The 14,133-nt window shown below is 40.4% G+C and overlaps 1 protein-coding gene across 1 annotated transcript; it reads left to right on the forward strand.

The window, feature by feature from the left end:
- Positions 1-307: 307 nt before the first annotated feature.
- LOC125481339 (tubulin beta-3 chain) lies at positions 308-2,015 on the forward strand. The gene has a single exon (XM_048592772.1). It carries the CDS (start codon positions 559-561, stop codon positions 1,471-1,473), a length of 915 nt encoding a protein of 304 aa, XP_048448729.1. The 5' UTR covers positions 308-558; the 3' UTR covers positions 1,474-2,015.
- The last annotated feature ends 12,118 nt before the right edge of the window (positions 2,016-14,133 follow it).

A 14,133-nucleotide genomic window follows, 5' to 3' on the forward strand; every position in this document is an offset into this window, starting at 1 on the left:
TTACCTATGTTTTCCTAGTAATTCAACTTTAGTTATAAATATGACTCTTTATTTTGAGATGTATCTTTGAATCTATAAAATGACCATTGTCTGATCTTGGCAAAACTAAGTTGATTGAAAGTATCATATAATAACCACAATAAGTGGATAACATTGATATTCTCCTGGTTGATTATTAGCAATAACTACATTTTGTTGGTTGTGTGCTGATATAGATAAACTTCTGATATAGTCACGAGTAAGAAATCAAATTAAATTGATACTGTGAAAAGACGTTTTACCTTGGCAGATAATATACTCCATACCAGTAACTACTTGTACACTTGTTACACCTTGCATGTTCATTTTTTCATCTGGTTTAACGTTTATATATGTTTGACATCCTTTTTGATCACAGGACAAAGTGGAGCTGGAAACAACTGGGCAAAGGGCCATTACACAGAAGGTGCAGAGTTGGTGGATTCAGTCCTTGATGTAGTAAGGAAGGAATGTGAAAATTGTGACTGTTTGCAAGGCTTTCAACTTACTCACTCACTGGGTGGAGGTACAGGGTCTGGCATGGGAACCCTCCTTATTAGCAAAGTTCGTGAGGAATACCCTGACAGAATTATGAACACCTTCAGCGTTGTTCCTTCTCCAAAAGTTTCTGACACAGTGGTTGAACCATACAATGCTACCCTCTCCATCCATCAGCTTGTAGAAAACACAGATGAAACCTACTGCATAGATAATGAAGCTCTGTACGATATCTGCTTCAGGACCCTCAAACTTGCAACACCCACCTATGGAGACCTTAACCACTTGGTATCTGCTACCATGAGCGGGGTCACCACTTCCCTGAGGTTTCCTGGACAGCTTAATGCCGATCTGAGGAAGCTTGCAGTGAATATGGTACCTTTCCCACGCCTACACTTCTTTATGCCAGGATTTGCTCCGCTCACAGCCCGAGGAAGCCAACAGTACAGGGCTTTGTCTGTCCCAGAACTCACCCAGCAGATGTTTGATGCCAAAAATATGATGGCAGCTTGTGATCCTCGTCATGGTAGGTACCTGACAGTAGCCACTGTCTTCAGAGGCAAGATGTCCATGAAGGAAGTAGATGAGCAAATGTTGGCCATCCAGAGCAAGAACAGCAGCTACTTTGTGGAATGGATCCCCAACAATGTTAAGGTGGCTGTTTGTGATATCCCACCCCGTGGACTTAAGATGTCCTCCACTTTCATTGGAAACAGCACTGCTATCCAGGAGCTTTTCAAGCGCATCTCTGAGCAGTTCACAGCTATGTTCCGTAGGAAGGCATTCTTGCACTGGTACACGGGTGAGGGTATGGATGAGATGGAGTTTACTGAAGCAGAGAGTAACATGAATGACCTTGTATCTGAATACCAACAGTACCAAGATGCCACGGCAGATGAAGAAGGAGAGATGTATGAGGATGATGAGGAAGAATCTGAAGCACAAGGTCCAAAGTGAAACCTGAATCAGTCATTGTCTACTGAGACAATTTGAAAACCTAGTTTACCTTGGATCTTCTCTTATTGTGCTTTTACTTGTCTTTACTACGAGTTAGCTCAGTCATAGATTACTTGCTTCTGGTAGCCTTGCCCTGTTTTCCTCTTTACACTCTGAATTGGTCACCAATCAATTCTTTAAGTTCTGGATATTGAAAACTCCCTATTTTATTTTAATAACACAAATTCCTGATTTTTTTTTTTTACTTTTTACTGTTTTGCCAATTTTTTTTGGATATTTAATAAATTATTGCTGTGAAACATTTTCTGATGTTGAGCAATTTATGGAAACTTGCGATTTAAGAAATTTTCAAATGATTCTTGAAACAAAACCAACATCCTGTATGTGGTGAGGACTACATCCATGTTGCACTTACGTCAATCTATAAAGAAATGTATGTTGCTAATGCATGACATTGACTCATCCATATGTTATTAAGCCAATTCAAGCTTCCATGAAGCCTAATAGGTAGGCTTCATATTAAAATTGTGGTAAGGTTTCAACACTTTGTCAAAGTTTGGAAGTTCTTATTGCCTGGTTCCCCACATTCTGTATTTCTTCTAAATTCCGTCTCCAATTAATTGTTTCCAAACATAAATCCTATGCTAACTGTAAACTTCAGCCGAGAGCTATGGCTAACTAAAATCTATCTTTGTTTTGTAATTGATCATTCCTATTACGTGCATTATGTAACTGACATTGTAAATGGGTGTCTTCAAGTACTGAGGCCCTGTCTTTCAAATCCACTTTCTAACCTTCCGCCAACAAGACAACTTTAAGTGCTCTATTCTTCCAAACCATTGCTTTTCAACTTCCCTTGTCTCTGAAAAATGTTTGAACATGCTAACACTTTCCAAATCTGTAGCAATATCTTCGATTCCTTTTTAAATAGCCCCAGTCAACTTCCTAGCAATGTCTGTATTGCATTGACTCAGTGATACCATCCAACCCAGATCTGAAAGATGTAAGTTCATGACGCAGCTCCAGAGTCTTGGGCAGATAATGTAGACTGATACTTCAGTGCATTACTGAAGGAGTGCTGCGCCAATCTTTAGGATGAGATGTTAACCAATGGTCAATCTGCCCTCTTAGTTGGACATAAGCCAACTTTATTTGTGTAAGTACTGGGAAGTTCTTGATATCCTGGCTTATATTGACCCTCCATTACCAAAATAAAATCTTTTTCTTTGTTTGTGGGATCATAGATCATAGAATCCCTGCAGTGTGGAAACAGGCCCTTCGGACCGACCCTCAGAACGTCCCACCGAGACCCTTCCCCCTAATCTACACATCCCTGAACACCAGAGACAATTTAGCATGGCCAATCCACCTAGCCTGCACATCTTTGGACTGTGGGAGGAAACCCATGCAGACACTGGGAGAATGTGCAAGCTCCACACAGACAGTCACCCAAGGGTGGAATTGAACCCAGGTGCCTCGCGCTGTGAGGCAGCAGTGCTAACCACTGAAAACACCGTACCGCCCTATAACAGGATTTGAAACCTTATTCCCAGAACATTGGCCCGGGTATTCAATAGCTATCTGGTGCCATTACCACTTCTCCACCACCTCCTCTACCTGTGTGCAAATTGACACATAGAACAGTGAATTAGTTCAAGTCCTAACCTTCACCACCTGGCTTTTTTAAAGAGGTTAGTCCAGGAAAATACCTGTTGGGAGGGCCTTTTGTGAAGACTTCTTTACTTGCCATCTTGACCCAAAGCATCATCTCTCTGCACCATCTATCTGTCATGTTGCAAAGTCAGTGATGTCCCAACTGTAGCCCCATAATTTACACAGCCACTGGGTTGGTAGGTCACAAAACTCCTCTGCCTTCCCTTTTAGGTTGCTGCAACAGTTCATGCCAAATTCAGCAAGTCACCAAAACCCTTCCAAAAAGTTAATATTTCCACAGATTTTTCAAGACCACAAGTAAATTGTACTTTAACTACAAGTTGGAAACTTCACTTTTAAGTAGTACCAGTGTGGAGCTCCCTTGCAGACAAATGCCTATTTAAGCATCGGCTGGATATGCATGGCAATTGCAATCGGTCATCTGTAATGCTGTTTAATTTCCCAAAATGCCCACTGTAAAAGCTTCCAGCACACACGTGCGGCACTAATGCTTGTATTATTCCCTGGAGGCCACAGTAGAGTACTGTACGAAGCACTATGTACACATTTTTCATTACGTGTCTCTGACATATGGATACTATTGGTGCTATAGTACACAATTGCACTGTGCAGAAAGTCATAAAGAACACAAAGAGGCTCTTCAGCCTATTGTATCGACACTAGTCGTCAAACATCTATCTATTTTTAATCCCATTTTCCAGCACTTGGCCTGTAGCCTTATGGGCTTCAAGTACTTATCTAAATAATTCTCAAACGTGTTAAGGGTGCCTGACCCTCCCACTCTTTCAGGTAGTGAGTTCCAGATTCTCTCAACACTTTATGAAAAATAGTTTCCTCAAATCCCATCTAAACCTCCTGCTCTTCACCTTACAACTATGCCACTGGTTATTGACTCCTGTACTAAGGGGAAACATTTCTCCCTATTTATGCTGTCTAAACCCCTCAGAACCTTGTACGTCTAGGTGCTGGATCCACTACTTTTTGTCATTTATATAAATGATTTGGATGTGAACATAGGAGGTATGATTAGTAAGTTTGCAGATGACACCAAAATTGGAGGTGTAGTGGACAGTAAAGAACATTAGCTCAGAGCACAATGGGATCTTGATCAGATGGGGCAAGGAGTGGCAGATGGAATTTAATTTCAATAAATGTGAGGTGCTGCATTTTGGAAAGGCAAAATCATTTATGCATTTAATGGTAAGGTCCTGGAGAGAGTTGCTGAACAAGCAGACCTCGGAGTGCAGGTTCATAGTTTCTTGAAAGTGGAGTTGCAGGTAGACAGGATAGTGAAGAAGATGATAGGAAGAATGTTGTGAACCTTGAAAGGGTTCAGAAAAGATTTACAAGGATGTTGCGAGGGTTGAAGGGCTTGAGCTATACAGAGAGGCTGAATAGGCTGGGGCTATTTTCCCTGGAGCATCAGAGGCTGAGAGGTGACCTTATAGAGGTTTATAAAATCATGAGGGGCATGGATAGGGTATATAGACAAGGTCTTTTCCCTGGTGTGGAGGAATCCAAAACTAGAAGGCATTGGTTTCAGGTGAGAGGGGAAAGATTTAAAAGGGACTTAAGGGGCAACTTTTTCATGCAGAGGGTGGTGTGAGTAAGGAATGAGCTGCCAGAGGAAGTGGTGGAGGCTGGTACAATAACAAAATTTAAAAGGCATCTGGATGGGTATATGAACAGGAGGAGTTCAGAGGCATATGGGCCAAATACTGACAAATGGGACTAGATTTATTTAGGATATCTGGTTGGCATGGACAAATTAGACAAAAAGGTCTGTTTCCGTGCTGCACATTTCTATGACTCTATGACCTCAATCTGATCTCCCTTCAGCCTTCTCTACTCTAAGGAAAACAATCCCAGCCCTTTATCTCTCTTCATAATGGAATTGTTCCAGTCTAGGCAACATCCTGATGAATCTCTTCTGCACCCTCTCTGGTGCATGCGATCACATCCTGCCTAAGTGTAGTGATCAAAACTGTGTGCTGATGTCAATTTATTTGTCATCCAGGATGTAAATAATCATCAGTTATACCATCCTATTCAAAACTGCCTTGGCTGCATTGCTTTTAAGATTAAGCCACAAGGACAAGCCAATAGACACAAACCACACATCCTGCCACCCACAGCCTGCACCTTAGAAGCAAAATGGCAATAAAGTAGCTGCAACCTATAAATGAAAATAAAGCAAACATTTTAATTGAGATTAAATTTAAAGATATGTAGGCAGAGAGGAAATGGCTGAGGACTAGACAATCGAGAAGGACCATAGAGGCAATACAGTTGTGAATCTGGCTCTCTGTCTGTTATTTCATTCTGAACATTGGTGAGATTGATGGTTGCTTTGCGGAGTTATTCTATTTTATCTTAATTTAATTTGTTAATAAACTTCAGCTTTATTGTTAAAGCAAAATGCACAGCATTGCATGCATATGTTTTAGTGAAGGACCACTTTTATTTAAACCAACATAAATCAAAATATGACCTATCAAGCCAGATTTCTGTCTGGGATTTGACTTGTCCAATAATACATCAGCTGGAATCATAGTAATAGAAGGTGGGGCTGATCAGGAGATGCATACATGGACACAGAGGGTGCTGTGGAGCGACAAATTGAGTACTTTGCATTGTCTTTACCAAGGAAGAGGTACTGAAATAGTGCAAGAGGAAATTGTTGATTAGTTTGAAAAAAAAAAGCCCATTGATAATGAATAAGTATTAGAAAGTCTAGCATGCATGAAGTTGGTAAACCACCTGGATGAGATGGGATGCATTGAAGGATACTGAAGGAAACAAATGTGAAAATTATGAAGGCAGTGACCATAATCTTACAACCTTCTTTAAAAACAGGATAATGACATGGGACTGAAAAATTACAAAAGTTATGCCCTTGTAAAATAATGATGTTTAGATAAACCCAGCAACTATGGGACAAATAGTTTAACCGTGTTTGTGAGAAAGCCTTTAGAAATGTTAACCTAGGATAAAATTCACAATTATTTGAACAAGTATGGATTAAAATTCAAGTATGAATTTTTTAAAGGTGAATTATGTGTAACTTAATTGATTGAGATTTTTAGTGAAGTAAGAGAAAGTTGATGAAATTATTGCAGTTAATGTATTATACATGGAATTGTAAACAGTGCTTGAAAAACGCCACACATAAAAGGTTTACGAGCAAAGTTGAATGTTTTTAAAGGGACAGTAGCAGAATGGATACAACGTTGCTGAATAACAAGATACAGAGTAGCAGTGAACATTTTTTTGAACTGCAAGAGATTTTCAGTAATTCAGATAAGATAAAGAACTGTGGATACTGGAAACCTGAAACAAATACAGAACTATCTGAAGAAGGGTCATTGGACGCAAAATGTTAACTCTGCTTTTTCTCCACAGGTGCTGCCAGACCTGCTGATTTCTCTAGCAATTTATGTTTTTGCTCGAGATATTCAGTGAGGTCCCTTGGAGTTGGTACTGGGACAATTTTTTTGACATAAATTAAGGACCTTGACTTGGGTGTACAGAGTGTAATTTCAGAATTTACAGATAATACAAAACCTGGCAGTATTGTGAACTGTGGAGAACTATAGATCAGTTAATCTGTCAATAGTAATCAGGAAAAAGCTTGAATCTATAATAAAGAATGTGATAATTCAATTTATGAAAGGGAAATCATATTTGTCAAGAGGTTTTTGAGGCTATAACAAGCAAAATAGATGAGGAATATGATGTAATTGGGTTCTCAGGAGGCTTTCAATTAGTTCCCACATAAGAAGTTGGTAAACAAAATCAGTGCACATGAGATTGAGTAATATACTGGTATGGTGTGATAACTGGTTAATGGATAGAAAACAGAGAGTAGGAATAAATAGCTCATTCTCAGATTTGCGGGCTATTTATCACAGGGATCAGTGTTCAGGCCCTAATTATTCACAATATGTAAAAATGGCAACCAAATGTAAAATATCCACATTTTCAGATGACACAAAGTTAGGTGAGTTGTGAGGAGAAAGCAACGAAGCTTTAGAAGGATTTAGAAAGGTTAGATGAATGAATAAAAACATGACAGATAGAAAACAGTATGGAAAAATGTGAAATTATTCACTTTGGTAGGAAAAACAAGAATTCACAATATTTGTTAAAATATGGTAGTTTAGGAAGTTTTGCTAACCGAAGAGACCCAGGTGTCCTTGTTCACAAGCTGACGTTCAGGTGCAGCAAGCAATTAGGAAGCAAATGGTTTGTTGGCCTTTATTGCAAGAAAATCTGAGTACAGATGGAAAATAGGATTGCTGTAGTTGTACTAGCCCTGGTCACTGGACCAAAAATCCTGGTTTCAGGTCTCACCTGCCCCAGAGGTGTGTAATAACATCTCTGAGCAGGTTGTTTAGAAAACAGATATAGTGAGCCTGGGTGAGACCACACTGGAGTATTGAGACAACACCTGAAGCTGGATGGGACAACCTGCATGGAATATATACCTGACTAGTTCAGGCTCTTGATGAGTTATTGTTAGTTTGCTAAAATCTGTGGGGTTGGCTAGTGTGTAGTACAATGTTTTTTTTATCTCTTTACCAAAGAAAGGATATACTTACCATAGAGGGAATACAACAAAAGTTCACCAGACTGATTCCTGGGTTGGGTAGGTTTTCCAGTAAGTAGAGATTGAGAAGACTGGGCCTGTATTCTCAAGTTCAGAAAAATGGAGGCGATCTCATTGAGACATACAAAATTTTTACAGGGTTCAACAGAGTAGTGCAGGAAGGATGTTTCGCTTAGTTTGGAGTGGCGGGGGTGTCTATAGTCAAAGACATAGACTCAGACTAAGGGCCATGGTATTTAGGATTCAGATGAAGACGAATTTTTTCACCCATATATAGTGAATCTTTGGAATTCTTTTCCCCAAGTGTTCTGGAAATCAGATATTGAACTTGCTCAATAGATTTCCAAACATTATAGGCATTACGCGATATGAGGCCAGGGCAGGAAAATGGCATTGAGTTACGTGGTCAGACATGATCAAGTTGAACAGTGGAGCAGACTCAAGGGGCCAAATTGCTGACTCCAGTTCTTATTTTCTATGTATCTATGATAGCAATAGACTTCAATAAGATGTAGACTTGATGCTGGAATGGCAGAGACTTGGAAGATGAAATTTTATGTGGAGAAGTGTGAACTGATACAATTTGGTCAGAAGAATGAGGAAAAGCAATGAAATTGTTTCTATTTTGAATAAAGTACCTTCAAAGACTAATCATAATCACAGTTAGCAAGCTGAATCCTAATTACCAAAACAGACTTGAAATTTAAAAGAGGGAAAACACACGAACAAGTCAATTTAACTGTATCAGAAAATGATTACTTTTAGGAATGGACTGCCCAGGAGGCTTAAAACATCAAAAAACTTAAAAAGGGTGTTGAATAATCATTTGTGAAGAAAATCAGTTTCAGGGATGTAATGTGTGAACAGTGTGTTCTTTTTTACTCTGGTGCTTCCATATTGACAGAAGTTGTCTTTTTGGATCCTATACATTCCCATGTTCCGACATGCTTTGCCAACCAGAGTCTCAGTCATTGCATTGAAACATGTCATTACTGATGTTGGAAACATTGTGCATTTTCTGGAACGTAATTTCATTCTGATAATGAATGCCAATGCAGTTTTAGATTTCACATTGTAGGTCAGTCTTTGATCAAAGAGTCCAGAAGTTTAAAAGGCTCCTATAAGAGCTGGATGGGACAACTTGCCTGGAATGGATAATTGACTAGTTAAGCCTCTTGTCAGCTTGTTGAAAGCTATAGAGTTAGTTAATGCAGTTGGCTAGTGTATGGTGCAAAATGATACCAATAGTATGGGTTCAATCCCTGAAACTAACTAAGGTAGTTCATGCAGGCCTGTCTCTTTGCCTTGCTTCCTGTGCAACGTTATCCTTTAAGCTATAGATATTTTCCTAATTAACCTCTTAAGAGATATTATTACACATCTCTAGAACAAGTGGGGACTTGAATCCAGACCTCCTTGTTCAGACGTAAGGATTCCATCTCGGCACCACAAGAGCCCTTAGCATAAAACTGCCTGTTTGAGGCTTTTAACCACTTGTCTAACAGAGAGAGACACCTGTCATCCCTTGTGGGCTGTGAATAATTACTCTGCCTGTTAAGTTCTAGTTTTGAATTTTTTTTCCTAATGGAAGGGATCTGCCAACAACAGGGAAGAGTGGTGAGCAGTCAGAATGTCAGGACAGCAACAAGCAACAACATGAAAGGACAAAGGCTCAGGAAAGACACCTTTTCACAGGCAAACGAGTGTATAGTATCAGAAAAAGTATGTGTCATATCTCTTCATTTTTGAGAAAAGGAAGTTTTGGGCGGTAGATGGGTCCTTTTGCCAATTGACCTCATAGGTTGATGGTTCAGGAAAACTAGACATTCCAGTTGAAAGAGAGGAAGGATGTAACAGAAAATGGGATTAATTTACTCAAAGACAAGACCATTTAGTGATTGTAAGTAATAACTGCAGGAGCAACAGAAGGCAGGTAGGGTGCCAATGTCAGGGACAAGGTGCAGGAAAATTGCACATTTAGTAGCCTGAACAGAGGGTTCACTGCCAAAGGAGAAGTGAGCTGGAGATCTCAGGCATCAGTGCTTCAAATGGCTGACTATGGCCAAGCAGACAGTTGCTGACTTGTGAGCCCTAATTGAGGGTCATCGAGCATTTACAGGAACCATGCCTTCCTCTGGCTGGAAAGATTACAGGGGCCTTGCAACCATTTTGCAACCATTTCCTCTCAAGAAGCAGAAATTGGTGATATACCTCAGGTTGCAGCACATCATTTCTCTATGGAGGTAATAATTTTGTTGAAAGGTTGCCTCGACTTGAAAGATTAACTCTGCTTCTCTCCACAGATGCTGTCTGACCTACTGAATATTTCCAGCATTTCTTTTGTTTGTACAACAGATGCTGTCTTTGTGACTGCGGTGAATTACCGAGAATTCTTGGTACAGTGGGGTCCCTACAGTTCTGTTTTGAGAAAAATGTACTGCATTCATAGAATTTGAAAAAATTACATTCAAAACATTTTACTTTGAATATTACAAAATTTGAAATAAAATTAAACTTGAATTCCTACAGCATGTTCTGCTTGATATGATTGCAATTGTCTTAAAAGTTACAATCTACATTATTTGTCAGGTATAAAACCTGAGGACACACCAGTTCAAACTAGAAATGATTAAAGGTGTAATAGAAATAAGCTTTACTGTATACCTTTCTTTCCACTTTGGAGGGGTTGGTTAGCTCAACTAGCCTGATGGCTGGTGAGTGATGGTAACAGTTTAGGTTCAATTCCTGTGCTGGCTGGGGTTACCATGAATGACTCTCCTTCTCAACATCTCCCCTTGCCTGAGATGTATATTAATCCTCAGGTTAAACCAGCACAGTTGTTCCCCTTTAAGAGAGATCAGCCTTATGGAACTTGGGATATGGCAACTTTACCTTTATTTTTATTAAGTTGCTTCAACGCATTTTCATTAATTTTTGTCTTCAAAATGTACATAGGATTTAAGGGAGACTGCTGAAGGTCTTCTGCAGTTTCCAGACCCTCAACGTATCTGGTTGAAAGGCCTTAAGCAGCAACCTTTTACCATTCTGTCTTTGTGGCAGCTGCCTCAAAATATCATAGTAAATTCTGAGAATCCCAGGTCCATTTCTTGTTTACAACAATATTAATATAATACTTCATTCATAAAATATCTAAAAGTACATTCCAAAACACTTCAAATTGGATGGAAATATTATTTTTCTGCATTGTACTTGTTGCAATCTGATATGCCTCAATACAATTGTGACATTTACTATATGCATTCAATCACAAGCATGTAGTTCAAGGCCTCTACAATTTACCAGCCCCTCAATACACAATGGCTGCAAGGCCTTAGACAGTGCCTTTCCTATTGATGGCTGATCCAAGCCTCAATGTGCCAGTCTGCAACATTTTGTCAAGGAGAACTCTTTTCACCGGTAAAGCAGCTGGTTCAGCAGATAAAAGAACATGTTTCACTGAACTGATAGTCCTTCAGGTTGATGTTTGCCTCAATGTGTGTCCCTGAGAACAGCCTGTAGAGCACAGTGTCCTCAACAACAGGCACTGCATCTGTTTCCAGACCTTCCAGAATAAGATGTATGATGGTTGCTCCTACTGCAGTGCACCCTTAAGGCATAGACCACAGCTTGATGGAAGTTATGTGGGTCAACCAATATCCCAAGTAAAAGCAGAAAATGGTGGAGCAATGCAGCAAATTTGGCAGCATCTCTGGAAAGAGGAACAGTTAACTTTTCAAGTCAGATATGACACTTCTTGAGAATACATATCAGGCCCAACGTCATGTTGGACTTGAAATGTTAACTCTATTTCTCTCTCCACAGATGCTGCAGGCCTGTTAAGTTTCTCCAGGATTTTCTGCTTTCATTTCAGAGTTCCAGCATCTGTAGTAATTTGCTTTTCTCTCACCAACTCAAGGTGTCTTTCAGCCTCTGAGCTTGTTGATTGCTAGGTTTGTTGAGAGTTCAAATTCTGATTGACAATAAGACAAAGGAGCAGAGTAAGCCATTCGGCCCATTGAGTCTGCTCTGTCATTCAATCAGATCCATGGCTGATCTGATAATCTTCAGTTTCACTTTGCCGCCTTTTCCCCATAACCCTTGATTCTCATTCTGATTAAAACCAGTTTCATCTTTGAATATACTCGGTGATCCTGCCTCAAGAGCCCTCTGAGATAAAGAACATCACAGACTTACTAGCCTCTAAAAGAAGAAATTCCTCCCTACCTCTTTGCTAAATGTACAACCCCTAATCCGAGATTATGACCTCTGATCCTAGTCTCTTGCACAGAGAAACAAACTTTTCGCATCTATCTTGTCAAGTCTCCTAAGAATTTTGTATGTTTCAATGAGTTTGCTCCCATATTCTCTATATTCCAATGACTACAGGCCCTACCTATTCAACCCTTCCTCATAAGAAAAGGGGAGGCAATGGCCTAGTGGTATTATCGCTGGACTGTTAATCCAGAAGCCCAGATAATGTTCTGGGGAATCTGGGTTCGAATCCTACCATAGCAGATGGTGGAATTTGAATTCAATAAATATCTGGAATTATGAATCTATTGTCAATTGTTGGAAGGAAACTGCCATCCTTACCTGGTCTAGCCTACATGTGACTCCAGACCCACAGCAAAGTGGTTGATTCTTAACTACCCTCTGGGCAATAAATGCTGTCTTGCCAGTGACCCCTCATCCCATGAATGAATAAAAGAAAAATCCTTCCATACCCATCTAGGAGTAGACTGAGCTAGCTGAATGTACTACGTTCTGGAAAATATGGGTGACTTGGTGATGAAATACCAGCCTTCATGGAGTTATTGCAGTGGTGACAAGAGTAAAACACATCCCTGAAGAGATTCGCTCACAACAGTCACCTTTGAGTTGGGGCAAGCATTTCTGGTGTGATGCTGCTATTTGGAAAGCTTGAATCATTTATTCCTGCCGTTGAAGACTGGGCCAGTATGTGGAAAGAATGCATTACTTTTTTCCTGACAAACGATGAAAAGCAACAAGCAATTCTCCTGGCAGTTTGTGGACCTGCAGCTATTTTGGTTATTAGGAGCTTAACTTTCCCTGAGGCACCAGATACTCAAGCCTTTCAAGAGTTGATGGATTTAGCTAAGGAATATTACAACATCAAGTCTCCTATAATTCTGAGATGCTATCGGTTTAACTTGGCAGTTCGAGAATGAGGGGAATCTGTATTGGGATTTTTGACAAGGCTCAGATGACTGGGCTGTGCTGTCCAAAGCTTCAATTTGAATTCAGCAGCAGACCCTTATTCTTAGTGCATACAATTACAAGTTGCAGCACCATCCAGGAGGCCAAGTGGCAAATGCAGATGCCTTGAGCTGCCTCCCATTGGCGGAAACACCACCAGTGGTGTCACCACTATAGGAGTCCGTTCTGTTTTAAACTTTCTGGACACATTTCCAGTCACCACGGATAATATCAGACTGTGGATACAACAGGATCCCGTCCTGGCAAAACTAAAACAGCTAGTGGTGATGGGGGACACAAAAGGGCCATCATAGTCAGAATTGAAACCTTTCTGGACCTGGCAAGACCAGATCACTATTAAGGATGGTGGGGAGCAAGAGTGACTATCCCGAGTAAAGGTCACTCCGGATATTGACTGAACTCCACCAGGGTCATCCAGGGACTTCCAAAATGAAGATATTGGTAAGAAATTATGTCTGGTGGCTAGGATTGGATGCTGACATAGCCATGTTGGTGAGGCAGGGTCACCAAGGACAAAAATTACCGCAAGCAGTTCCCTTACATTTATGGGAATGGCTGGGTAAACCCTGGACTCGGTTACACATCAACTATGCCGGTCCTTTCATGGGCTCAATGTTCTAAGTCTCTGTGGTTGACTATTCAAAGTGGTTGGACATGCATACAGTTCATTGGCCAAACACGGGGACGATGATTGAAAAGCCCTGAGCATCTTTTGCAATAACTTGACTCCCTGAGGTATTGGTCATAGACAATGGGCCATCATTTACCAGCAGAGAATTTGATTATTTCCTAAAGTCAAATGATATTTGGCATGTAAGGACAACTCCATACCATTCATTGTCCAATGGTCTGATAGAAAGACCGTCCAAACTTTGAAGGCAGGTGTAAAGAAACAGCTTACAGCCTCATTCGATACCAAACTGTCCCAGTTCCTGTTTGATTATATGACCCCATTCATGCAGCTACAGGGACTGCTCCAGCAGAGTTGTTAATGGGGAGAAGACTCCGCACCAGGTTAAATCGGATCTTCCTGGAGATGAGGTGGTGGTGGGTGAAACAGCATCAGGAATGCCAATACTGGACATAAGAATCCTCTAAGCAAGAGAGACAGTTCTCTTCAGAGGATGAAGTTTGATGCC

Source organism: Rhincodon typus, unplaced genomic scaffold, assembly GCF_021869965.1.
Source record: "Rhincodon typus isolate 14 unplaced genomic scaffold, sRhiTyp1.1 hic_rhity00001774, whole genome shotgun sequence".
In the NCBI taxonomy this organism is placed as follows: domain Eukaryota; kingdom Metazoa; phylum Chordata; class Chondrichthyes; order Orectolobiformes; family Rhincodontidae; genus Rhincodon; species Rhincodon typus.

Coding starts and splice junctions, on each gene's coding strand:
- LOC125481339 (XM_048592772.1), top strand. CDS start 559: ATGGGAACCCTCCTTATTAGCAAAGTTCGTGAGGAATACCCTGACAGA.